At 45.3% G+C, this 26,924-nt stretch overlaps 1 protein-coding gene across 1 annotated transcript in view; it reads left to right on the top strand.

Moving 5' to 3' along the window:
* SYNE1 (spectrin repeat containing nuclear envelope protein 1) overlaps window positions 1–26,924 on the top strand; it is a 994,076-nt gene that overhangs the window by 415,624 nt on the left and 551,528 nt on the right. The window contains exons 45-50 of the mRNA XM_033936910.1: window positions 1,362–1,569; window positions 6,552–6,664; window positions 8,220–8,425; window positions 10,305–10,460; window positions 18,785–19,076; window positions 20,559–20,731. Coding sequence (XP_033792801.1) covers window positions 1,362–1,569; window positions 6,552–6,664; window positions 8,220–8,425; window positions 10,305–10,460; window positions 18,785–19,076; window positions 20,559–20,731 — 1,148 coding nt within the window. The remainder of the gene's footprint in view (window positions 1–1,361; window positions 1,570–6,551; window positions 6,665–8,219; window positions 8,426–10,304; window positions 10,461–18,784; window positions 19,077–20,558; window positions 20,732–26,924) is intronic.

Raw genomic sequence — 26,924 nt, 5'->3', positions numbered from 1 at the left:
GCATTAATGTTCATGCTAATTTGTTACTACAAAAAAAAAAAAAACTTTTGAAATAATGCAGCTGTTACACCCATCCTAACAATATAAGCAATGCTGGGATTGAGCCCATAACATCTGCATGCAGAAGTGATGGTTCTACCACTTGGCCATCCTTCAATATGGTTGAAAAATGTATTATGGTTAAATAGGTCTAATACTGCACATTGCAGGCGATATGTTTCCAAGAATAATGCATTATTGAATTTACATAGTATTACTGTATAATACCCATTACCATAGTTTGGCAATGCTGATTTCTTTTGACCTACTTGTATATTTACAGAGTGGCTCTACTCCAATGTGTTGGTATTCTGTATGTGTTTTCTTCACCACTGCCAATAAACAGTTATAAAAAAAAAAAGTATTACCGTATATACTTGAATATAAACCAGGATTTTGGAGCCAAAAAATTGGCCCAAAAATGGGGGTCCCAGTTTATATTTGGGCCAGCGCCCCCCTCCTAGACTTATTGCAGGCCACCACCAGGCTCTGTACCCTGCTCCCCTCCCTGCCCTGTCCGTCGTACCTCCTCTGCTGATCCCTGGTGGTCCAGAGGTACAGCGGGCAGGTGCGAGCTTTGGTGCTGCTGCTTGGCACTGTTTGGCTTCCTGACTGGCTCCCACGACAGTCAGTGCCGAGCAGCAGCACCAAATTGAACTCCTGATTACAAGGGGGTGCTGAAAAGTTCTCAGTCCAACTAAAGACAGAATGATGTGAATATGGCTCAATCAATGATCTGAAAGAATAGCAAAACATAGAATTTTGTTTCTGCAAATTGGTACTTAGCGAAATAAGATAACACTCTTTTCAGCTAAAGTAGCAAAATAATGCTCTGAATTTAGGAAGTTGGCTGGTTGGCCTCAAAACTTTTCAGCACCTCCTCATACTCTCCAACTGAAAACAGTGAAGGCTCATTTCAGTCTGGTTCTCCTTGTACTTAGTTGTCACCTGGTCTTGAGCGCCTGCAGATCCTCCCCTGACATTATTTTCTCATTGGTCTGCTTTAAATCGTATTTCCGCTTTTGTTTTGGATAACATTTTTTCATCATTTCACCCTTCTATCTCCATGGAATTATTTCAAAGGGTTACCTTGAAAAGCTAATCAAAAATTAATTTAGTCCAATAAAAAAGGTATCACCTTATTTCATTTATGTTATGTTTTATATCTATACACTAGTCTTTAAGCCTGTTAAATTAACGGGTGCTAGAATAGATGTGTGTGTCTGTCTTTCTTTAAAGTGATAAGGAAGGTTGTGTTTTCCCTCTTTGCTGAATAAACTGCCCCGCTATAGTTCTGACACAAGCTTGTTCTGCTGTTCCAGGAAATTCAGAGGGAGCTTCAGAAGCAGCAAAGCAGCATCGATTCAACACGTGAGAACCTGAACGGTCTGTGCCGCAAGTATCCCTCTGGTGAGCTGGAAACCCTGGGAAGTGCTGTCACTGCACTGATAAAGAAGAATGAAGCAGTGAGCCAGCTGTGTGCCAAGACGCAGGCCAGCATGCAAGACTCAATGGAAAAACGCTTTGCTGGTGAGGTGCTATTTGAACAAAAAAGTTTCCTTCACAAAATAAGTCCTGGCTTCAAGGGGAATAGGACATAATTTGAGGTTGAGGGGTGGTAGATTCAGGGGCAATGTTAGGAAATTCTACTTTACGGAGAGGGTAGTGGATGCCTGGGATGCGCTCCCGAGAGAGGTGGTGGAGAGTAAAACTGTGACTGAGTTCAAAGAAGCGTGGGATGAACACATTGGATTTAGAATCAGAAAATAATATACTGGGCAGACTTGCACGGTCTGTGACTGTATATAGCCGTTTGGTGGAGGATGGGATGGGGAGGGCTTCAATGGCTGGGAGGGTGTAGATGGGCTGGAGTAAGTCTTAACAGAGATTTCGGCAGTTGGAACCCAAGCACAGTACTGGGTAAAGCTTTGGATTCTTGCCCAGAAATAGCTAAGAAGAAAAAATTAAAAAATGTAAATTGAATCAGGTTGGGCAGACTGGATGGACCATTTGGGTCTTTATCTGCCGTCATCTACTATGTTACTATGGTAGAGTTCTGTGTTTTCTGTGTACTGTTTGCAGTACAGTGACCGGCAATGCAACTGACACATGCGGAGCTCAGAAGGGCTAATGGTTAGGGCTGGAAAATAGTTTGATTAGAGATAATCTGTCTGTGTCTGTGCTCTGCCAGACCTGCTTTCCTGCGTACCAGGGCCATGATGTTCAAGTTCATGGTACTCAGGACTCCTAAAGTATCCTAGGCAGTGCCCAGCTCTCCTAATATAGAGCTGTGCCTTCAAGCTAAAAATAGTTCTGGATTAAAATCAGATAATGAGTAAATTCCTTGCAGTCTGCATAGCTTTTGTTGGATCAACGTAGGAATTATCCAATGATATTAGCATGCGAATTTGGAGTGACTGCGATTTGGGGAGTTCAAGTTACACAGCATCTTTAGATAATTCAGATGTTTGCCTTCAACAGTGGTCTCCAACGCATAGCCTCAGGGCTACATGCAGTCCCCAAAATGCTCCATTGCAGCCGTCAAATCTGTTAATTTCATTCTTGACCACTTGATAATAGTAATTACAAACAATCTCTTCTTAAGTGTGTTACTCAAGTGTCTCATTTATGGAATTTGCCTCTGTTGACAATCCAAAATCAAGTAAGTTTTTAAAATATATCCTTTTAGAATCAATATTAATATAGCCAGTCTTGGTAGTATACAAACTAAAATCGGAGAAAAAGATAAGTACAATAGTAGTATGTGCATAAAATGAACAGTATATACTGTATATAGAGAGATAAAATCAAAACCAAATACAATAAGGGGGAAAAAATTCAAACTGCCTCCAGGATCACTATGTTTTCTTGCATAGGCCCCTAAGAGTGGAATAAACTTCCAATATATATGTCAGCATACAAAAATGTATGTAATTTTAAAAGGCATCTTTTCTGTAAGATGAAATATAGGAATTGAATACCATGCAAGATGTTTAGGTGCTGGTCGCTTTTGTAATTTTTATAATTTTTGATAATGTTGTTATGTCTTCTATCTGTGATCATTATGACTATGTATGTATTTGTTGTGACCTGTTTTGGGTAAAGCGGGATACAAAAAAAATAAACGAGGACCACAGCTTGAACCATTTTTCTGCATCTGGTCTTTAGGTTCAATTTCCTTTGTAAAATTCTAGGTCTGACAGGCATTCCTGCACTAAGGGCTAGATTCACTAAGCAAACCGATCGTGTACCGATCGGTTTGCAATCCGATTTTCCTCTAACCCGATTCACTAACCTGTGTAGCAATTCCATCCTGATCCGTGCATGCAAATGAGGGGAATCAGCATAAAAAGCAGGAAGGGCGCGATTCACAAAACCTTTTTTCCCTACACACCGACTGGCTGGCCAATCAAGAACAAGCGACTGGTAAGGACCAGTCGCTTATGTAAAAAACAGCTTTGCCCCGACTCTTCTCTCTGGCTCCCCTGCTCTCTCTGCCTACCCCAACTCTCTCCAGCTCCCCCGACTCTTCCTGCTTTGACTCTCCTGCTCTCTGCCTGCCCTGGCCATCACCCCTCCCCCCGACTCTCCTGCTCTCTAAAACTGCTCCGACTACTGGCTCCCCTGACTCTCCTGCTCTCTGCCGCCCTTCCCGCAGTGCGAGTCCGTAGTTTTAAAGCAGGGCTGCACTGTGGGGAAGGGCAGCAGAGCGCAGGAGAGTCATAAATTGCCCACCCGGTCCGACAGCCCCCCGGTACGTAAAAGTTGGGAGCAGGAGGGATGCTCAGTCCCTCCTTCTCCATAGGCCTCCCTCTTGCCATCGACCCCCTCGACCAGCCCACCACACCACCCTCTGACTGGCCCACCGCACCCCGACCAGCCCACCCCTGGTTGGGCTGGGCCGGCCAGACCCACCTCCTTCCCCATACCTTAAAAAATGTTGGGAGCAGGAGGGGTGCCCAGTCCCTCCTGCTCCTTAGGTCTCGCCTCCAGTTATCTTCGGGAGCAGGAGGAAGTGCAAAGTCTTCCTGCTCCTGTTGCTCTGCCAGGTCCACAATGCAATACAAGCCTTAGGCCATGCCCTAGTGCATCATGTGATGCACGGGGAGGGGCCTAAGGCCCTTATTGGCTGAGGTGCCTAGGGATCCTTCCCTTGGGAGGGGCCTGGGGTACCTCAGCCTATCAGGGACTTCCTTAGACTCCTCCCTAACGATGTCCCTGATTGGCTGAGACACCCCAGGCCCCTCCCAAGGGAAGGAGCCTGAGGCCCCTCCCCATGCATCACATGATGCACCAGAGCGTGGCCTAAGGCCCTTATTGCGTCGCGGACCTGGCAGAGCAACAGGAGCAGGAGGACTTTGCGCTTCCTCCTGCTCCCAAAGATAACTGGAGGCGAGGCCTAAGGAGCAGGAGGGACTGGGCACCCCTCCTGCTTTCAACATTTAAGGTATGGGGAGGGGGGTGGGTCTGGCCTGTCCGACCAGGGGTGGGACGGTCAGGGGTGCGGTGGGCCAGTCGGTGGGGGGGGTGCAGTGGGCCAGTCAGGAGTGGGACCTTCGCGTTGGCTCGATTTTTTGGTTCGGGGAGGGCAAAATATCTGCCCGATTAAAAAAAAAAATTAAAAAGCCGGCAGAAGCCCTGACAGCAGTGACAGGAGGCTGCTTCTCCTGTCACTACTATCAGGGCTCTAGCGATCCATGTAGTCGGGTGGGGGGCGTGCTTCTGATCGCCCCAATTTGCATGCAGATGGTTGGGGAATCGGTCAGCCTGCCTCCAATCGCACACGGATCGGACATGGATTGGAGGGTTAGTGAATCTAGCCCTAAGTTTATTTTGAGCCAGCTAGTTTGCACCGCATGGCAGCCTTAATATGACTGTGTTACCTGTGTTATCCTTAATATCTTACATTATACAATAAGACCTTAATTCGTAGGGTTGCCATATGGCTCCAGAAAAAGGAGGTTGGATGAGACTGAAAACAATGGAAGTAAGGAGACAGACTGAGACATCTGGGTTTTTCTTCCATTGAAAGCAATGGAAGTAAAACCTGGATGTCTCAATCTGTCCTCCTTTATCTGGAGCCATATAGTAACCCCTAGCTTAATGGAATGCTAGCCTTGAAACTGGCAGGTGACTCCTCTTACCCCGATTGTTTTAGTTAACTAATGTTTGTATTTATTTAGTTCAAGTTATAATTGACTCACTGAAAAATACTTTTAAGTAGTATACAAATGAGGATGTCGAATGACCAATTTAAGATGTTCATATAAACTAAAACAAGTGGAGGGGCATAATCGAAAGGAACGTCTAAGTCGCAAGTCATCTAAAGTAAAAAAAACAGCTTAGGACACATTTTCGAAAAATACGTCCAAATTTTTTTCATTTCGAAAATCGTCTAACTATATGTCCTGCCAATCTGATCGTCCAAGTCGCTAAATCATCCATCTTTATACCACATTTTCGTCCAACTTTTCGTCCAAGTCAAAAATGCCTAGAACAAGCCCTGTTGGACTTGGGAGGGGTACCTTAGAGGGCACTGCTGTGAACTTCACAAAAAGGGTGCCATGTTTTCTCCTTACTACAGCTCCCTTATAGGTCACGTGAATCCCCCAAACTACCTCCAGAATACCCTTTATCCACTTATCTACCACCCCAATAGTCCTTATGGCTGCAGGAACCACTTATATGCCAGTACAAAAGGGTTTTGGGGGTGTATAGAGGAGTGCACATGTTTCAATATCAATGCAATGATTACAGGGGCTTATGGGCATGGGGGCCTCCTCTCTATGGGTCCCTAACCCACCCCCAAGACGACTTAAGCTGCCTCTGTGCAGGATGACTAGGCTTTCCTATGCCAGGCTGCCAGGTGATGATGTTCTGGAGGCTGAATTTTACAGGTGTGATTACGATTTTTATGGGGTGGGGGGGTCGGTGATCACTGGTATAGTGTGTGTGGGGTCTCTATTATGAGTTTGCAGTGCTTATCTGGTGACTTTAGGTGGGTTTTTGTGACTTAGACCATGTTTTACATGATCTAAGTCACAACATCCAAGTTCCGTCTAGGCTCTGTTGTAAAACTTTCGGTTATACATGCTGTACGACTAAGTCTATGCCTGCCCACGTCCCGCCCAAATCACGCCCTCGACACTCCTCCTGAAATGCCCCATTTAGCTATGGTCGTTTAGCGGCACTATGAAGGCCTAGGTCGTTTAGAAATACGACCAAAACCCGGTTTGATTATCGACACTTGGACGTCTTTCGTTTATGATCATCCAAGTGCCGACTTAGGCCGGTTTTTGGACATTTTTCTCTTTCGATTATGAGCCCCGTAGTATCTAAAAGAAAACAGAAATAGAACAGGAGATCAAAACCCATTGAACGTTACCGGTATGTGTTAGTGCAGTACTTGTAGCAAATGTTAGCCCATATCTTTATTAGCCCTTGCTTCACAATTTAAGAATTAGTTGTGAAAATTTTGGTTTAAATTTTGGCTTTTTCTTTTTGTTAAAAAGACTCCATGCAGGATTTCCAGGAGTGGTTTTCTGCCATGAAGACTGCTGCAAAAGAGTTTTCTGACAGGACTGGAGACAGTAAAACTTTAGAAGCCAAACTACAAAGCATACAGGTAATGTTTATCGTGTATCACAAATCAGGAGAACTGATTGTTTCATTGTTGCGCACATCTTGAAATTGAGAAGTCCAAGCCCCTTTAATGGCTATTGTGGCAGCTCAAGATAAAATAATGGGGGGAAAAAAAGGTGTAATAAGAACATAAAAATAGCCTTACTGGGTCAGACCAATGGTCTTTCAAGCCCAATCCAGGTCACTAGTACCTGGTCAAACCCCAAGGAGTAGCAGTGGCTTCCCCCATGTCTTTCTCAATAACAGACTATGGATTTTTCCTCCAGGAACTTTCCCAAACCTTTCTTAAAACCAGCTACTCTATCCACTCTTACCACAACCTCTGGCAATGCATTCCAAAGCTTAACTATTCTGTGAGTGAAAAAAAAATTTCCTCCTTTTGGTTTTAAAAGTATTTCCCTGTAACTTCATCGAGTCTTTGTAATTTTTTTATGGAGTGAAAAATCGATCCACTTGTACCCGTTCTACTCCACTCACGATTTTGTAGACTTCAATCATATCTCCCCTCAGCCATTAGGGGGAAATGAGCTTATGTGAGCGAATATGCCTTAAGGCATGTGGCTCAGAATAGAGGCATGGAAGGTCCATGCCACCACCTAGGCTCTTGCTGACACAGCGGGGTCAGGGGAATACCATTTCAAGTTTTTGTCAAATTGCAATATTTTGTAGCTTGGGAGGTGAAGCAATCATTGATTGCTTATTTATTTGTTGTCCCAATAAACAAAGCTGCGGCCTGGTTATTACCACCAATAAAGTATCTGTGGTTTATTTATTGTTGACGTTATTGCTGAGGTCATATGAGCTTCAATAAGCAAGTAAAGCAGGTGTCAGGTAAAAAGCGCGCCGGGACAAAGGCGCACCCAGACAATTGAACGCAGTGCGTGCCGCCGCGCCGCTCTAAATTACTGTTTTTAGGGCTCCGACGGGGGCGTGGGGGGGAACCCCCCACTTTACTTAATAGACATCGCGCCACGTTGTGGGGGCGTTGTGGGGGGTGGGGGGGGGTTGTAACCCCCCACATTTTACTGGAAACTTCACTTTTTCCCTGTTTTTAGGGAAAAAGTTCAGTTTACAGTAAAATGTGGAGGGTTATAACCCCCCAAACCCCCCATAACGCCGGCGCAATGTCTATTAAGTAAACTGGGGGGGTTCCCCAACAAAACCCCCCGTCGGAGCCCCTAAAAACTGTAATTTAGAGCGGTGCGACGGCGCGCGCTGTGCTCAATTGTCGGCACGCGCTTTTGTCTTTCGCGCCGTTGTCTATGAACCAGTAAAGCGAGGAGTCTGTTAATAGTGTCTTGTATTTGTTTGTGTATTTATTGTTGATTTTGTATGTAATTTTGTAACCCTCCCATACCACACCAGACCAAAAAGGGTAAGCGAGAATGGGGGAGGCAAGGTGTAAAAGGACAACAACTCGGCCATTCCAGATCCATATGTTAAAGAAACATTTTGGTTGGTTCAATATAGGTTACACACAGCCTACTAAGACTATAAAGAGATTGTACCTTTCAAAACTTCACTCTTCTCTCGTGCAGGATAAGTTGGACTCTATTGGCGAGGGTCAGAAGAAGCTAGAGGATCTTTCTAAGGAAGGTGAAAGGATCTGTGCTTATGTACCCAAACCAGCTGTGGATAATATCCAAGAACAACTTGCAAAGGCACATGCAGAGTTTCAGAGCTTCATGAAACAGTGTCAACAGAATAAACAAGGTCTTCAGGATTGTGCCACAGAGCTGGGAAGGTGGGGCTTTTTCAATGGCTATTACTCAGCATATGAATTTTTTTTAAAAAGGAACTGACAGTGTTCTACTGTTGTACTGTTTAGATCAGGGGTGGGCAACTCCGATTCTCGAGGGCCAGAATCCAGTTGGGTTTTCAGGATTTCCGCAATGAATATGCATGAGATCCATTTACATGCACTGCTTTCAATGCATATTCATTGGGGAAATCCTGAAAACCCGACTGGATTCCGGCCCTCGAGGACTGGAGTTGCCCACCCTTGGTTTAGATCAGTGGTTCCCAAACCTGTCCTGGGGGACCCCCAGCCAGTCAGGTTTTCAAGATATCCCTAATGAATATGCATGAGAGAGATTTGCATATAATGGAAGTGACAGGTATGCAAATCGCTCTCATGCATATTCATTATGGATATCTTGAAAACCTGACTGGCTAGGGGTCTCCCAGGACAGGTTTGGGAACCACTGGTTTAGATTCTTCTTTCAACAATGTTTTCAACAGCTATATAAGCAGCTAAGAAGGGAAATGATCTTAGTAAAGTCGCTGTGGCTGAAATGACAATAACGAGGGTAATTTATCCAAGCCATTTTCATAGATAAAACACTGCTTTACCCTTTGAAATGAGCTTTTCAAAAATGGCCCTTCCTGTGTGCAGGTAAACTTATGTACATTGGCCCAGATTCTATAAACGGCACCATTATCACCGGCTGTCTTAAGAATGATTTCCGATCGTGTCCCAATCACGCAATGGCACTGTTTTTACAATCGCGGCTTCGGAAAAGGTAGGCGCCGGAGATGTAAGCCAGGGTTTTCAAGGCTTACATTTCCAGCGCCTACCTTTTACATGAATCATGCCGACAGAGGCACTTTATAACACCTAATGCCACTTCCGGAAATTAACCAATCCTATAATTGCTTTAGGTGTCATAAAGTGCCTCCTTAAGCATGATGCAGGTGCTGTCTTTTAAGGCATCGATAGGAGCCTACATTTTTTCTTTTTAAAATGCTTTTTTATTTTTTTTAAATGGCGTTTCCAACTTAAGTTAGGTGCCTCTTTGGGGGTAATTGTATGTGCACCATATCTGACACCATGTGCAATTTTTCCTTAAGTCAGTCACACTTTTCTATCTAAACTTGTTCATTTTCCCCCCTCTCTCTATATGTTCCACTTACCCCCTGTACTGTCTATTAAGATGTTTTAGGGGAGAAGTTATTCACATGGGCTACCATTAAAATGGGTTATTTTACCACAAGTCATGCTATGTTAACACAGTCCCATTTTATGCAGTGAGATCCTGTGCTAATATAACACATATTGTCATAAAATATCCTGTCTTAATGGTTCTCCTGAGCAGCGTGCAATAGTTTCTGCTTGCTGCCAGCAAAGAGGTGGTGTTTAAAGAGCATGCAGTGGGAGGGGGAAGTTGATTACCTAATAACTGAGGTCTCCTTCTTATACGCATTATTTTGTATTAGTTTTGGTGTATGGACAATTTACAGAGAGTTCAGATGTTGTGTTACAGAGAGTTCAGATTTTGTGATATTTGGGATTTTCCTGACATATTCTAGGAGTTTTCAGATGGCAGGGCATGGGGATCCTCACCAGCCACTGCATAGGTCTATAGCAACTGAGTGGGCCTAAGCCCAAAGTGGGTGGGCCTGGGCCCACCTGTAGCTGTGCCACTTGAGACTAAGATCAGCATTTGTTGGTTTCTAGCCTGACTTCATTACTCAAATGTTCAACAGTGACTCAGACTGGTATTGGCCAGCATAGGCAGCAAGCGTCAGCACATAAGTCTTCCACAGTTGACATATATGGGATACGGGATAGATGAGTGACATTTTCATCCCTAGCTGAATTTCAAAGATTTACTGTTTTCTAGCTTCGAAGATCAGCATAAGAAGCTAAACCTTTGGATTCATGGCATGGAAGAAAGACTAAACACCGAATCACTAGGCGAGTGCAAGCAACACATTCCTGAGAAGAAAAAGGAGGTTCAAAGAGTGGAAGTGTTTCTGGAAGAACTGCTGACTTTAAGGTAAGGGAGTTCACTTTGAAGGGTCCTTGTATCATATGAGTGCCATTCTTTATCCATCTTGGATATTAGAGACCAAAACCTCAAAAAATTATTGAGAGGTACACTCAAAGAAACCATGGTATTTTGGTGTTTATAACATCGATCATTATAAGGAAATTTTCAAAGTCTGTCTGAAAATTGCTTTTACTCATTCCCTTCCTTCCTGTACTGTTGCTATCCCAGGGGAGGAAAGTAAGAAAATAAACATCTCATGGGGGAAGGAGGGAAATTTGGGGGTGCCATGGTACCTGTGGCTCCTCACATTCCTATATTGTAAGATAACTCCCAATAATTGCTTGGTTCCTTTTTATTGTAAATTACAATGAACCATGTTTTTGTTACTTGGGCAATTTGAAAAGTTTGGTAAAAACGCAAGTTAAATAATATAGCCTCCCAATTCCCTTTCTGGCCAATACTCAGAGCTATGGCCTGAATAGCTAAGCGGATCTTAGCACTGAAATTACTGCCACCTGCATAACCCCCAACTCCTTCCTAATGCTGCCCCTGGCATACCCACTTTTTTGTTATGTGGTCTATGACACTGTCCCCTCTAAGCTGAGCAGGAGTTCCACTACCTGCCAGTGAGGGGTGCTGTTTCACTATCAAATTTTCAATAGTGAGGGACACACAAGCTCTACAGGACTTCAAGAAACCTGTTTCTAGCAATTGAAAACACAATATTGAAGACCCCCCCCCCCCCATTAGTAACAATGAAATTGGAGGATTCCTGTTCAGTTTAGCGGGAACAGTGGACTGTGGTGATATTTAGGTGTACTGGCTGATTAAGTGGCGTTGAATATCATCATTTAGGTGTTGGTAAGCAATTTAAGCGGTTAGGAGAGGTTCCTGCCTGCTTAAATAGGGTTACTAGATGTCCGGATTTTCCTGAACGTGTCTTCCTTTTGGGGACATGTCTGGGGATCCGGATGGCTTTTCAAAACCTGACACTTTGTCCGGGTTTTGAAAAGCTTCTGGCAACGAGCGACGTTGGGACAGCATTCGCGCATGCGTGGATGCAGCGCGGTGATGTCATCGCGTCACACCAGCGCATGCACGAATAACATCCATCACTCGTTGCTCGTGCAGGTTGAGGTGGGTGGAGTGGGGCTGGGGGGGGCGTGGAATGGATTGTGGCCAGCCACAACGGAATGGGCCTGGGGGCAGGGGCATGGGTCTGGATTTTCTGTTTGGAAAATCTGGTAACCCTCTGCTTAAATTGCTTTGAATGTCGGCTAATATAATTTCAAATCTATTACATTAATTTCTACAGAAATGTCACACACACAAGAACAGGTGCAGGTTTCAGCCGGTACATTATGGCAGTTTTAAAAGGGAAAATATGTGCATACTTTCTTTTAATAATTATTTAAAAAGGTCCATGGATCCTTTGTTCCTGTGGACTTTTCAGCAATTTTCTATAATGTCCTACTTTATTAGTACACTTCTCCCTCCGTATTCGCAGTGGAAGCATTCTGACAATAGGTGTGAATATGAAAAAACCGCAAATAACTTTTTTTATATGTTTTTTGCGGTTTTTGGAAAGTGACATTGTTTTTACTATTGAAACCGCGAATAACATATTAACTGTTATTCGCGGTTTTTGAATTAAGCTGCCACTATTACTACTATTGAAATAAGATTTCAGGGTAAGCAAGCAAGCAGCGATTTCAGGGCAGCCAACCAGCGATTTCTGGGCAACCAACCAGCAATTTCAGGGCAGGCAAGCAAGCAGCGATTTCAGAGCAGCCAACCAGTGATTTCAGGCATGCTGGGAAGAAGTCTTTCTCTCTAGGGATGTTGGGAAGCAGCGTTTTTCTCAGTGCACATTGGGAAACATGGAAGCAGCGAATTTGTGGGAGAAAGCATGGAAGCAGCGATTTTCAGAGTTACAGTAATGGTAAGTGATAAATTTTTTTATCGGTACTGTACAGTAAAAGGAAAAAACTTTAGCGATGACGTTTTTTGGGGGGGCCGAGCCAGCGGCCGAAAAATCGCAAATAAGCAAAACCATAGATACAGAAACCGCGAATACAGAGGGAAAAGTGTAGGTACTTTTTATTGATGGATGTCTTCTTCCAGAGAAGGAATTGTATAATTAAGAAACAGAAATGTAATGGAGCTTCATGAACTGCTTTATTACTGCTTTTCTTGCAAGAAAATGTACAGAAAATTTAGACTTAAAAACAGTGGCGTACCTAGGGGGGGGCGGGGGGGCGGGCCGCCCCGGGTACCAGCCCTAAGGGGGTGTTCCCGGCCTTGCCGTTCAGTCCCCCGCCACCCCCGAAGGACCGCTCGCCCCACTTACCTTCCTGCACCACCTGCGAAGCACCCCGCAGCAGGATCGCGAAGTCAGCGTCAGCATCCCGGCGCTGCTTCCTGCGCCGCGATCCCGCCCCTCCTCTGACGTCAGAGGAGGGGCGGGACCGTGGCGCAGGAAGCAGCGCAGGGATCGCTGACGCTGACTTCGCGATCCTGCTGCGGCTGCTTCATAGGTGGTGCGGGGAGGCCAGGGGGGCGAGCGGTCCTTCGGGGTGGGTCGGGGCATCAGGCCTTCAGGGTGGGGCGGGCGGGCAGGCAAGCAGGCTTTCAAGGGGGAGGGGGTGACAGGCAGGCAGGCAGGCCTTCAAGGGGGGACAGGCCTTCGGGGGGGTGCAGACCTTCAAGGGGTGCAGGCCTTCAAGGGGGGCAGGCAGGCCTTCAGGGGGGTGCAGGCCTTCGGGGGGGGTGTAGGCCTTTGGGGGGGTGCAGACCTTCAAGGGGGTGCAGGCCTTCAAGGGGGGGAACAGGCCTTCAAGGGGGGAAAGGCAGGCAGGCCTTCAAGGGGGGGACAGGCCTACAAGGGGGGGGACAGGCCTACAAGGGGGGGGACAGGCCTTCAAGGGGGGGACAGGCCTTCGGGGGGGTGCAGACCTTCAAGGGAGTGCAGGCCTTCGGGGGGGGGGGTGCAGTCCTTCAAGGGGGTGCAGGCCTTCAAGGGGGGGAAAGGCAGGCAGGCAGGCCTTCAAGGGGGGGACAGGCCTACAAGGGGGGGAGAAGCTACAAGGGGGTGGTACAAGCCTTCAAGTGGGGGACAGGCCTTCGGGGGGGTGCAGACCTTCAAGGGAGTGCAGGCCTTCGAGGGGGGTGGTGCAGGCCTTCAAGGGGGTGCAGGCCTTCAAGGGGGGACAGGCCTTCAAGGGGGGAAAGGCCTTCAAGGGGGGAAAGGCAGGCAGGCAGGCCTTCAAGGGGGGACAGGCCTACAAGGGGGGGGAGAAGCTACAAGGGGGTGGGACAGGCCTTCAAGTGGGGGACAGGCCTTCGGGGGGGGTGCAGGCCTTCGGGGGGTGCAGACCTTCAAGGGGGGGACAGGCAGGCAGGCCTTCAAGGGGGGGACAGGCCTACAAGGGGAAGGGACAGGCCTTCAAGGGGGGTGCAGGCCTTCAAGGTGGGACAGGCAGACCTTTAAGGGGGGACAGGCCTTTGGGGGGACACCATGATTTAGAAGTACACGGAGGGAAGGGGGTGTTCAAAGAGACATGCATATGCCAAACTTTGGGGGGGGGAAGAAATAATGGGTCTGAAAATAGAGGAGAGGGAGAGAGATGAGGGACCATGGGATTTAGGGAGGGAAGGAACAGAAAGGGAGAGAAATTGGACACAAGGGATGGTGTGGAGGAGGGATAGAGATACTGGATAGGAGGGTAATTAGGAAAAGAAAGGGAGAGATGGTGGACTCGGGTGGTGGGGAAGGAGGGAGAGATGCCGGATGAAAGGGTATTTAAGAAAAGGTGGATCTGTGGAGGGAGATGAAAAAAAGGAAAGATACCAGACTTCCTGGGGAGGGAAGGGAAATGGAAAGGGAGGACAGAGTTGGCAGATGGATGGTTAGCATGCAGAAAGAAGGAGACCCTGGCAAGCAAGTTATCAGAAGAAAACCAGAGCCTTGGACCAACAAGATTTGAAATATAACCAGACAACAAAAGGTAGAAAAATTAATTTTATTTTCTGTTTTGTGATAATAACATGTCAGATTTGAAATGTGTATCCTGCCAGAGCTGGTGTTGGACTGCAAACGTGAGCTAGGATTTAACAGAAAGAGGAAAAGTCCTTTTTGTTTCTTTATTTTATTTACACCACAGCGCCAGTGTGGTTAGGAGAAGCCAATGGGGGTGAAAAAGCTATAAAACCCACCAGGAGTTTTGAAAAAAATCACCCAACTGGGCAGGAAATTCGAATTGAAAAACCAATTCAATAGGGCTGAATCGAATCAAAATTTTTTTTTCCTGTATCTGGCAGCATTAGTTTGCGCTACTGTCTTAGACTTTAGGACCTGGGATTGGGGAGAGATGGCATCCTCAGTACTTTATAATGCAAGTGAAACGAGGATTTGGTCAGACTTTTGAAGGGTCTGCAGAAAAAAAATATTGTATAGGCCGGGGACATGAGACAGCAGGAAATGGGAACTTTTCTTCCTTCTATTTTTGTGAATGGAAAGGCTGAGGATGTCAGAGAGGTCAGTTAAAATATGTGCTTTATAAGAAAATATAATAATGTGTTTTATAAAGTTTATAGCATAGCTGGCCTACCCAGTGAGGTGTTCCTAGTGGTGATGGTGGCAGCGTGTCAATGTGTTGAGAGGAAGAGGTGGTCTGGGAAATTCTGCTGAGCAAACTCCGGGCCCATTTCCAACCCCCAGTTAGTCCACTCCACTCAACTGATTCACACACTGAGTGGGTCTTTGGGTGTTGTTTTGGGATCTCTTCCAGTGGTTTATCTCCTTCTGGTCCAAGGAAGGAAACTTTGTTATCCTTAGCATTGACCTACAGAATATGTTTGTAACAGCGCTGCTTGTGTGGCATTAGGCTATGTAGTGATCGAAAGAAAAAAACAGACCTTTGCACATTTTTGCACTATATGGTGGGTGTATGAGGAGATTCACATTTCCTGCACAGCTAAGTCCATGTGAAGTTACCTTGTGCTGTATTTGACATCTAGCAAGGTCTCTGTTTGAAAGGAAAGATCTAAACTTAAAAATGAAGTGGCCAGAAGTTATGGTAAAAGCAGATAGTGTAGCTGTTTTTAAGAAAGATTTGGACAAATTCCTGGAGGAAAAGTCCATAATCTGTTATTAAGACATGGGGGAAGTGTCTGCTTGCCCTGGATCGGTAGCATGGAATGTTGATACTCTTTGGGTTTTGACCAGGTATTAGTGTCCTGGATTGTCTACCATGAGAATGGGCTACTGGGCATGATGGACCATTGGTCTGACCCAGTTAGGCTATTCTTATGTTATGTTCTCATCTGTAGGGGCCTTTGTTTTCACTTCTTATTTTAATGTATTTTTTTCTGGGAACTTATCAGTGTTTTTTTATAATGGGAACAAAAATGGAAGAGAATTAATGTGTGTGGGATGAGGGGGTAACTAATTTCTTCAGCTAAATAATTCAATCCACTTCAAACAGACATAGGAGAACTCACGCACCATTCACACACCCTCCAACCAAAAACGTCAAAAGAAAAAAACTGTTCGACAACCTCCTAGCCATTCGAGCTGCAACACTCGACCCCCAACTCTACAACCAATTGACATCAACCACAGACTGCAAAACCTTCAAAAAGAAATAAAAACCTTTCTATTCAAAAAACACATAAAACCGAACTAACACAATCAGAACTGTCCCAAGCATCACCTGCAACTACTCCATATGTACTTCTGATGTCATGACAATTTAGACATAATTTATGTTATGTTATGTTTGGAATAATGGTTACATATATGAGGTTCAATAAAAGAAAATTTTCACTGCCTGTTTCTATTCTGACCATTTATTCCATTTCATGGTTATTGCAAAAAAAAAAAAAAAAAAAAAAAATTTTTACATGGGGGGGGGGGGGGGGTGTCAAAAAATGATGGGCCCCGGGTGCCACATACCCTAGGTACGCCACTGCTTAAAAATTGAATTGAGTATGAGGGTGCTGTGTTGTGTATTCCTGTGTGCAGATAGGTATGTGTATATTTCTACAAATATATTTATGTGTTTTATGTAAATATTTTGTGTGTGTTATACTATATATATGTGAATGTTTTGTGTTATCATTTGTGCGTATCTCAGAGCATTTCTGTATTGTGTTTGTGTATGTGTGTTTTGTTTTTTCTATTCATGCATTTATGTTTTATATAAATATTTTCCTGTGATTATGTTTATGTGTACTTGTCTGTTGTGTTCTGTTTGCATTTTTATCTGCTGTCAGCTAGGAGATGAAAAGAAAGGGCCCATGTATGTTAGTTCTGGCCTATTAAAAAAATTGCAACCATACCTTTCTGCTAGTTTCTTGCTGGTTAGTCAGCATGAGCAAGCACTGATTGGTTGATGAGATTTTATATCTCAAGCCCTCCGGCAAGAACGCAAACAAAAGCCTAGGCAGCCATACAAAATCTGTAATAGTGCACATATGTTAAATTAGTTGAAACCCACAAAAAATTAGCTAAATAAATTTCTTTATTGCTTCATCCCACTCACTCTCCAATTCTGTGTCCCAATCTGCCATCTCCCCACGTCTCTCCTCCATTCCCCCTCTCTGTCCTCCACCTTTCTCTTACTGGAATTCTTTTCTTTTTCCTGGTCTTTGCTATTGAAATGATTTCCAAATGTACAAGTGAACAAAATACAAAAAAACAGCATTCAACACACTACAGGCCATCTTCATAGTCAGCATGAAAGCACAGTATATACTAGCTCCCTGATATTAAGCTGGTGGCAGTCAGCATTTTTTTAAAACACCATCACTGTCTAGATTAGCCCCCGGTATTTAGTGTCAGGCCATGTCCGGGCGTCGTCACTAAATATTGGGGCTAATTTAGGTAGGACTTGGGCTATTTATCCAGCCAAGAGCTTAGCATAGAGCATAGATTTGTAGTTTAGTAATGACCGTAGTCTATAATTCCTAGTCAAGTGGGCATCTTATCTTGGTTATGGGGAAACCACTATTGTTGCTTCCGTAAAGGAGTTGGGGGTTGATAGAGAGGGATAGGGGGGTTGAGAGAGATCCACGTATACTTGTGTAAGTTAATGTGTCATTTGTGCATGTATTCTACACATATAGTCCAAAAAGAAAGTAGGACAGGACAATGGAAAATTCACAAGGAGTCAAAAGTGAGGTCTGAAACAAGAGGTTTATTAGTAAAGCACCACAGTTCAACAGACCTGACACAGAGCTGTGTTTTGGTGAAAGTCGGCTCTTTCAGGGGGTCACAGAATCTACATGAGTAAATTGTTTTGCACCTCCCATATGACTTCTGGATTTTCCATTGCCCTACTCTACTTTCTTTCTTTTTTGACTTCCATCTATGTAGAGTTTTTGGGTTTTTTTGTGGGGGAGAGGTGTTCTGGTTCTGACTTGTGTAGTCTACACAAATAACCACATATTATATAAAAGACATGTGTACATTGCAACACAGTCTCTGCTGTGCCCAACCTATGCCCATGATAATACCTGTGCACATACCACCAGATTCTGTATGGGTCACCCACTGTCATTCTCCAGTCCCACCTACTCAAGAGTGTAGGCTGATCATCCAAGGCCGCCTACCTGAATGTGTAGGCTGAGTGTCTTTGCTTCCACTGGGGCTTACCAAGGGTTAAGCACTAGGTCAGCATCCCTCCCCTCAAGGGTCGCCCAGAGAATTCCTGTTTCCAAGAACTCCAACTGTGTTTTTTCTCTCTCTACTATTTCCATATGGAGTGTCCTCTTTTCCTGCAATGTAAGACAGGCTTCACCTGCAGAAAAAACTGTACAAAATTACACCCTATACCCAGTGTCCAGATACTGCTGCTGCTACTACATTCTGTGACATTTCTCAAATAGATTCCAAAGGAACCTTATCATAATAGATTTTAAAATATTAGGAACATGCCACCAGCAAACTTAATCAGAAAAATCTTTTAATATTGGTTTTGCATTTTTACAAAGAGGTATATTTTTGAAAATAAATCTTAGATTGGTTAAGACAATATTATACAATCAGTTAGTTGGGACCTCTAGGTTACAAAGTTCTAGAAATTCCCTTTCCTAAAAGCAATGCATTAATTTAGGAAAAAAAAAAAAGATGTGAAAGAGAAAATGGGGAACAAAAACATAATTCTTCCTTTCATGGCTGACTGTAGCCACTGCAAACTGCAGTATTTTCACTGGTGCGCACTGATATATCCAGCAGCTTGCTTGGTTTTATAATTCTTCCTTTTAAAAAATACTTTCCATTCAAAGGTTATTTCTAGAATTGAAGTCAGAAACCATCTTACTTTCAGAGAATCATTTGACAAACTCTCCCAGAGAGCCCAGTCCCTAAATGAAGATGGATGCGGAGATGGGAGAGAAGCTCGTTTAGCTTCCCAGCTTGTCTTGGCGTACCAAAACCTGGTGAAAACTACTAAAGAGGGGCTTCGAGCCTGTCAGGTGGCTCTCCAAGAGCATCAGGCCTTCGAGGAAGCCCTCCAGAGCACTTGGGCCTGGCTGAAAGATGTGCAGGACAGGCTTGCCGCTGCTGAAAGTACTGCTGGCAGTAAAGACTCCCTGGAAAAGCAGCTGGTGCAAATTCAGGTAAAGCATTTGGTGAATGATATTCAAGGAAATTTAGCCAACCAGAAATGGCTCCTGGTCAGTTAAATCACTTGTTTGGGCTAACTGGTCATATTCGGCAGCCTAAATTTCAAAAACATGTAACTCCAAATGGGTCATAGCCTTTGAAGGGGCATTGGCAGGTCAGGGGTGTTCCCAGAAATTAAGGGCACTGTGGTTTGCATGCCTGCTGTTGGTTGACAGATGATTAAAATGTCCAATTGGTGCCCATCTAAAAACTGGCTCTTTTGGGCTGTTCTGGGGGCGGAGTCAACACTTAACCAGTTGAGTGCCAGTATTTAGCACTTAACACTGTGGTAACTGCATAAATAGGACCGCATAACGTCAGTCCTATCTTTATATGAGTCACCATAGCTTGTTAAACTAAATATTGCACTTAATCAGCTATATTTTTGCAGGCTTTATAAACCCAGAAATTCAATGCCAGAGCCTAAATGGCCCAACCGTGAATTTCTGGTGGTCAACATAACATTGACTGCTGCTTGCTAAATATCAGGCCCTTAGTGGCAAAACAGGCAATTGTGTAGACTTCCTTTTTTTCTTCACTTGTCTGACCTGTTAACTTGGATTTAGGAAATAATTCTAAAACTCATATTCATGAATAGAAGAGGAGTTCATGTGTGGGAATGGCTTGTAAAGTTGCCCAATATAATTCCATTTTCTAAAACCTTTATAAGCATACTTTTATGCGTAACAGACCGAATTGGGGCAGGATCTGAGCATAAGTGCACAGTTTTAGATTTTCAGATATGCATAAATTTCTTGAAAATTTTGTGTATGTTAATTGGCAGATCTGCATGTAGGTAGGTACTTGGCATGAGGTCATTTTGAAAGAGAAATTATCAACATATTTTCCCTTTGAAGAATGGTGGAATTTGTTTGCATATATGCTACGCAAGTTAGGTGGTCTGTTCAGTGGTGTAGCGAGGGTGAGAGGTGCCCAGGGTAGTGACACCCCTCCCCTGCCCTCTTCTCTGCCCCTAACCCCATCTGCTTCTTCCCCACCCCCTCCTGTGCGCGCTTGCAAGCCCCTTCCCTTCCCCCTTCCCTCTTTAATGTTCCCAGCGCGAGCAGCAACCCAAACCTGATGCTCACACCAGTGGCTCTTCCTCTGAAGTCACTTCCTAGGCGCGGGTCCAGGAAGTGATGTCAGAGGAAAAGCTGACGTGCGAACAGCAGGTTGGGGTTGCTTCTTGCACCCGAAATGTTAAAAAGGTACGGTGGAAGGGAAGGGGCATGTGTGCGGTAGTGGGGGGCGGGGTAGAGAGGAAGACAGGTGCCGGCATCCCCACCAAGATGGCAACCAGGGCAGACAGACCCCCCCCCCCCCTCCCACCCATCCCTACTACAACATTGGGTCTGTTACCTCAGACAGCCAGATCAGGATAGAAACTGAGCCTTTGGGTGATCTCTTTCATTTGATTATGTTTTGACATACTATAGGAAATCCTGTTGATGAAAGGTGAGGGTGAAATTAAGCTGAACATGGCTATTGGCAAAGGAGAGCAGGCTGTCAAGAGCAGCAATGAAGCAGGGCAGGAGGTGATTCAGAAGCAGCTCCAAACACTGAAAGATGTATGGGGTAATGTGAACAGCACTTCGCTTAAATCACACAGGTAACGTCATTTTATTTGACTTTATATGGCAGCCAGTGAAGGGCATGGACCAGATTCTGACAAGTTAGCTAATTCCCACCTTGATGCAAATAAAGGCCCGATGATATTATAGAAAATTGGACAAATTAACCCCTGCCTATTATTTTAGAAGTCTTATTTGTGATTTCCATGTGGAAACAATGGCATTTACACCTATATATTGCACATGTACAAACCAATTTCGGAATGCTTGGCGCTCCTCACTATGTAGAGATTTTAAGGGAGTGTATTTTGGGTGGGATTAGTGTGGAACAAAAAGCTATACATATATTCCTCATTAGAGAGTTGCGCGGGGACAGAAATCCCACCCGTCCCCACCCGTCCCCGCCAAGTCCCACCCGTCCTCACCCGTCCCCGTGAGGAATCCCACCCGTCCCCACCCGTCCCCGTGAGGAATCCCTACGTCCCCACCCGTCCCCGTGAGGAATCCCCTCCGTCCCCACCCGTCCCCGCGAGGAATCCCCTCCATCCCCGCCCGTCCCTATAAACTTCAGAAATAGTTATTTCATTTAATTATGCTACTGAATTAAAGGCTCTGGTAGAAACCCATTTACAAATAAGCAAAAAGACTTTATTAATTTGAAAATATTAATTGGGAAGAATACATACTTTGTAAACGGGTTTCTACCAGAGCCTCTAATGTTTATAAATTTTTATCAACACAACTAATATACTACTTTTCCTACCTTTGTTGCCTGGTTTCTGCTTTCCTCATGTTCTCATTCAATTCCTTCCATTCACTGTCTCTCTTCCTTCTGCATCTTCCATTTGCTCTGTTACTGTGCCTCTCCCTTTCTTCCCCCTTCCAAATTGGTCTGGCACCCATCTTCTTCTCTCCGCTCCCCCCATAGTCTGGCATCTGTCTTCTTCCCTGCCAGCGTCTTCTCCCTACTCTCTCTTCCTCATTTCCTTTCAATGTCCTTCTGCCCCCCATCTTCCCCATGTCCTTTCAGCGTCCTTCTCCCTCTCTGTCTTCCCCATGGCCTTTCAGCGTCCTTCTCCACCCCTTTGTCTTCCCCATGTGCTTTCAGAGTCCTTCTCCCCCCCCCGCCCTTCCCATGGCCTTTCAGCGTCCTTCTCCACCCCTTTGTATTCCCCCATGTGCTTTCAGCGTCCTTCTCCCTCCTCTGTCTTCAAGTGCTTTCAGAGTCCTTCCCCCCCCCCTCTTGTCTTCACCATGGCCTTTCAGCGTCCTTCTCCCCCCCCCTCCTTCTCTACCGCCCCGGGTGCAGCACAGCCGGCCAGGTCCCCTTACTTTTGTGGCACTTCCCCGACCGACCGACAACAGCCCCGGTCCGACAAACCTCCCTGCCCTTAACCGCGAATCTAAATTACCTTCTTACAGCTGCTGTAAGAAGGTAATTTAGATTCGCGGCTACAGGGCAGGGAGGATTGTCGGACCCGGGCTGTTATCGGTCGGTCGGGGAAGTGCCACAAAAGTAAGGGGACCTGGCCGGCTGTGCTGCAAACGGGGCGGGGCGGACCGCCCCCCTCCCTTGGTAGCCACTCGAACCGCGAGGCTACTCTCCTTCTCCTTACCTGCCCTGCCTGCAGCACAGAGCCGAACGGAAGTCTTCCCGACGTCAGCGCTGACGTCGGAGGGAGGGAGGGCTTTGTTTAAGCCCTCCCTCCCCTCTGACGTCAGCGCTGACGTCGGGAAGACTTCCGTTCGGCTCTGTGCTGCAAGCAGAGAAGGTAGGGAGAAGAAGAGCTGCGCGACTGAGTACATCCAGCCCCATAGGAGCCCCGCGACCCTCGGAGGCATCCCCATGGGATCCCCGCGACCCTAGGGGGCGTCCCCACGGGATCCCCGTGACCCTAGGGGCGTCCCCACGGGATCCCCGTGACCCGAAGGGGGAACCCGCGGGATGCCCACGGGTCTCGCGGGATTCCCGTCGTCCCCGTTCCCGTGCAGCTCTCTATTCCTCATTTCACAAAGGGAATACACTAAGGGCTCCTTTTATTAAGGTGCGCTAGCGCTTTAGCACACGTACAAGATTGGCACGCGCTATAGCGCACGCTAGCTGAAAAATTACCACCTGCTTAAAAGGAGGTGGTAGTGGCTAGCGTGCGTGGCATTTTAGCACGCATTAAGCACATGCTAAAACCGCTAGCACGCCTTTGTAAAAGGAGCCCTAAACTAAAACTTAGACCTCCAGACCGGGTCATCTTCATATAATAAAGCTCGACTTGGTTTACATCAGTTAAAAAAAATATAGAAAAGAGCATGAATTTACAATTTAGAGAATAACCACGTTTTTATGTTTTTGCGAAAAAGTTAAAATGAACCTAATTCTCTTAACCTTAGAGGAATATCATTCCATATTTCTGTTAGTTTGAAAAGATAGGGGGAAAAGTTCCATGTTAGCCTTTACCTTGCTCAACAGCAGATATAGGTTTTTAAAAAAGTACTCATTTCAGTCAGGACTTTATATAAGAGATTGAAGGAGTCAGTCTTCTTAACTCTATATAGTTTGTTTCCACCTCCGAAATGAAACCATTTTAAAATTGCAGCCTCAGTACGTAATATTGGCACTTCCATAGGTTTGTAAAATGGAGCAACCAAGTCCATGCTGTTCAATATTTGGAAAGTGGCTGCTCCCGATGCCTGTCCTGGCAAATACACATGTACTCCTGTGCGTATTTTATAAAAGGCTCTATGTCAGCTATTCTTTTCCAAAATACTACTAGAACTGAGAACATTTCAACCTGAATGTCTCAATCCCAAACTCTAAGGCCCTAATCGATTTAGCAGCGCTAAACGCTAATGCATGCATGCTAGTCTATGGACGCATTAGCATTTAGCACACGCTAATTCGATTAGCGCGCTAATCGGTTAGTGCACCTTAGTAAAAGAGGGGGTACATTTTAGATAAAATGGGGTGATCTTTATTTTGGGGAACTTCAGTGCATAAAAGCTAACACTTTTTTGCACTTGAAAGAAGAAATTCAAACTGACTGGCTTAAAAAGAAGAAAACTGGAAAGGTATGAAGGGGGGAAGGGATGGGAATTGATAGACCACCTTTCTGGGGTTACAGTCAAAGTGCTTTACAAATTATATACAGGTATGTTATTTATGTGCATAAGTGCACACTCGTAACTGCTTGGATGGCAGTATTTTAGACATTTAAGCACTCTAGGCCAGTGTTTTTCAACCGCTGTTCCGCGGCACACTAGTGTGCCGCGAGATGTTGCCTGGTGTGCCGCAGGGCCGCCGGGCCCGGAGCTGACAGAGGGCCCGAGGCAGGGGCGCCAGTAGCTCGCCAAGGCAAAGTGAGTCGATCACCCAGGACTCACTTTGTCTTGGCAATCTAATCTATCGAGCCGATAAGTCTTCTTCTCCCCGACGTCAATTCTGCAATCGGAGAGGAAGTTCGGGCCAGCCAATCGCTGCCTGGCTGGGCGGAACTTCCTCTCCGATTGCAGAATTGACGTCAGGGAGAGCATGCGTCGGCGTCGGCTTTGGGGCCTGTTATCCATTGGTGGGTCCTGTTCCCCGATGGCAGCGGCAGTGGCAGTGGCTTGGGGAACGGCAGGGAGAAAGAAAGAAAGGGGGCAGGCAGGGAAACAGAAGGAAAGAAGAGAAACAGAAAAAAAGAAAGAAAGGTCAGGGAGAGAGGAAGAAAAAGTTGGGGGAGGGAATGAGGTGTGGAGGAGAGAAAGCATACAGGCTGATAGAAGGGAAGAAAGATTGGATGCACAGTCAGAAGAAGAAAGTGCAACCAGAAATCACCAGACAAGGTAGGAAAAATGATTTTATTTTAAATTTAGCAAAGTGGAGGCAGTATTACCACAGTTTTCAAAGGAATTTGCCCAAATAACTTAATAGTTAACTGGGTAAATTCCCAGAGATGAAAACTTCCCTTCACTTACTATGCACAGTTCTGAATTTATATCTGCTGTCTATATTTTACAATATGGTCACCTTTTACTAAACCGCAATAGTGGTTTTAAGCGCAGGGAGCCTATGAGCGTCAAGAGCAGCGCTGGACATTCAGCGCAGCTCCCTGCGCTAAAAACTGCTATTGTGGTTTAATAAAAAGGATGGAGGGTATATTTGTCTATTTTTGTATGCTATAAAAACCAAATACAGAGAGAGACTGAGAGCTGTTGACGAAGAGCTACGTGTGTGTCTTTCTTCGATTCCAGCCAGAATATCAGCTTTGTGTTCAGCCAAACAGGCCCAGGTTTCACACTGAATAAAGTATTTTATAATTTTTATAATTTTTATTTCGTAATAAAGTAATTATAAAATACTTTCTTTGTGTTTATTTGATTCCTATTCAAGAGAATTACTTTATATATAGTCAATATAGGCAGAGAGTTAAATTTTTTAACATTTTCTAATGGTGGTGTGCCTCATGATTTTTTTCATGAAACAAGTGTGCCTTTGCCCAAAAAAGGTTGAAAAACACTGCTCTAGGCATTTAAATTAACCTGGCAATGGAGAGTTTCCACACAAAGGGCTCTTTTTACTAAGGTGCGCTAGCGTTTTTAGTGCACGCACAAAATTACCGCGCGCTAGACCACACAGTACACTTCTAGAATAATGCCAGCTCAATGCTGGCGTTAAGGTTTAGCGCGCACGCTATTCCGCATGTTAAGGCCCTAACGCACCTTAGTAAAAGGAGGCCAAAGTTTAAGGCAGTGCTTCTCAAAGCTGGTCCTAGAGTATCCCTAGCTGGCTGGGTTTTCACAATACCCACATAGAGCATGCCTAAGACAATGCTGTCTCTGATCTTTGGAAATCTCTCTCATGCATACTCATTGTGGATAGTCTGAAAACCTATCTGGCTAGGAATGATTTGAGGAACACAGTTGTAAATATGATCTGAGGCTAGATTTACTGAAAGGCACTACTGAATTGCCATGTGGAATGCTCTCCCTGAAGAGGTAATTGCGGAATCCACCGTTCTAGGATTTAAGGGTAAACTAGATGTACATCTCCTTATGAGTGGCATAGAGTGATATGGGGTAGAGAGTTGCGCAGGGACAGAAATCCCACCCGTCCCCACCAGGATCCTCTCGGTCCCCACCCGTCCCCGTCAGGACCCTCTCCGTCCCCACCCATCCCCACAAGGAATTACCTCCATCCCCGCCCGTCCCCATAAAAAGCAGCAATTACTTCTGACAGGATCATCAGTTCCACAGTTTCTTTTGTGTTTGCGCTGTTGTTTTCCTTGTGGAATCTCTTTGGTGGAACCCTTTTTTTGTTTTCTTTTCAGGTAATTAACTTATGAACCCCCTCTTTTACTAAGGCTGACGTGTCCATTATATTATATGGACAAACCCTGATTCCAAAGCCTTCCATCCCCGTGGGAGTCCCAATGGCTAGAGGGGGTCCCCGTGGGAGTCCCGTGGGCCATAGGGGGGTCCCTGTGGGAGTCCTGTAGGTTAGGGGGGATTCTTGCGGGACCCCCACGGGACCCGCAGGATTCCCGCGATCCCCGTTCCCGTGCAGACCTCTAATATGGGGACTAAAACTATGCTAGGGTACACCTGGCGGGGCCTCTGCATGTGCGGATCGCCGGACTTGATGGACCTAGGGTCTGATCCGGAGATGGTAATTCTTATGTTCTTATTTACCAAAATTCACGTTTTATGCAAGAGCATAGCATGTGATAACAGCATGTAAAGCACATGCTTACACAGTAACCCACTTTAGTACATTTAGGTTCTGATACTATATAGTGCAACCAAAGATGCACAAGCAGTTCTGTACATTTTGCCAGTTTGCATGTACAACGTAATTGCTTAACAAGGTGAGCAGCACCAATAATTGGCAATTAACAAGATTTAATGGGCCCTAATTAGAATTTATGCACACAACTATAAAGTGTGTGGATATGAAAAGGGGGTGTGGCCAGGGGAAGAGCATGGGCGGGTTGAGGGTGTTCCTAAAAGTTAGGCATACTGTTACAGAAAATGCCCAATCCACGCACAACTTAGGTGCAGGCATTTAGACCTGATTTTTGTTGGCCTAAATGCCTGCGCCTAAATGTTAGTCAAATGGATGGACGCTATTCGTAATTCTATAAACTGCACCTAACTTTGAAGGCAGTTGATAGAACTGCACTAAGTGCCATCCTTTTCAGCACATATATTTTAGGCATCATTTATAGCATATGGCCCCTAGCCTCTAAAATAATACTG

Source organism: Geotrypetes seraphini, chromosome 3 (genome assembly GCF_902459505.1).
Source record: "Geotrypetes seraphini chromosome 3, aGeoSer1.1, whole genome shotgun sequence".
Classification (NCBI taxonomy): Eukaryota; Metazoa; Chordata; class Amphibia; order Gymnophiona; family Dermophiidae; genus Geotrypetes; species Geotrypetes seraphini.
This window is presented reverse-complemented; position numbering and strand designations above follow the sequence as displayed.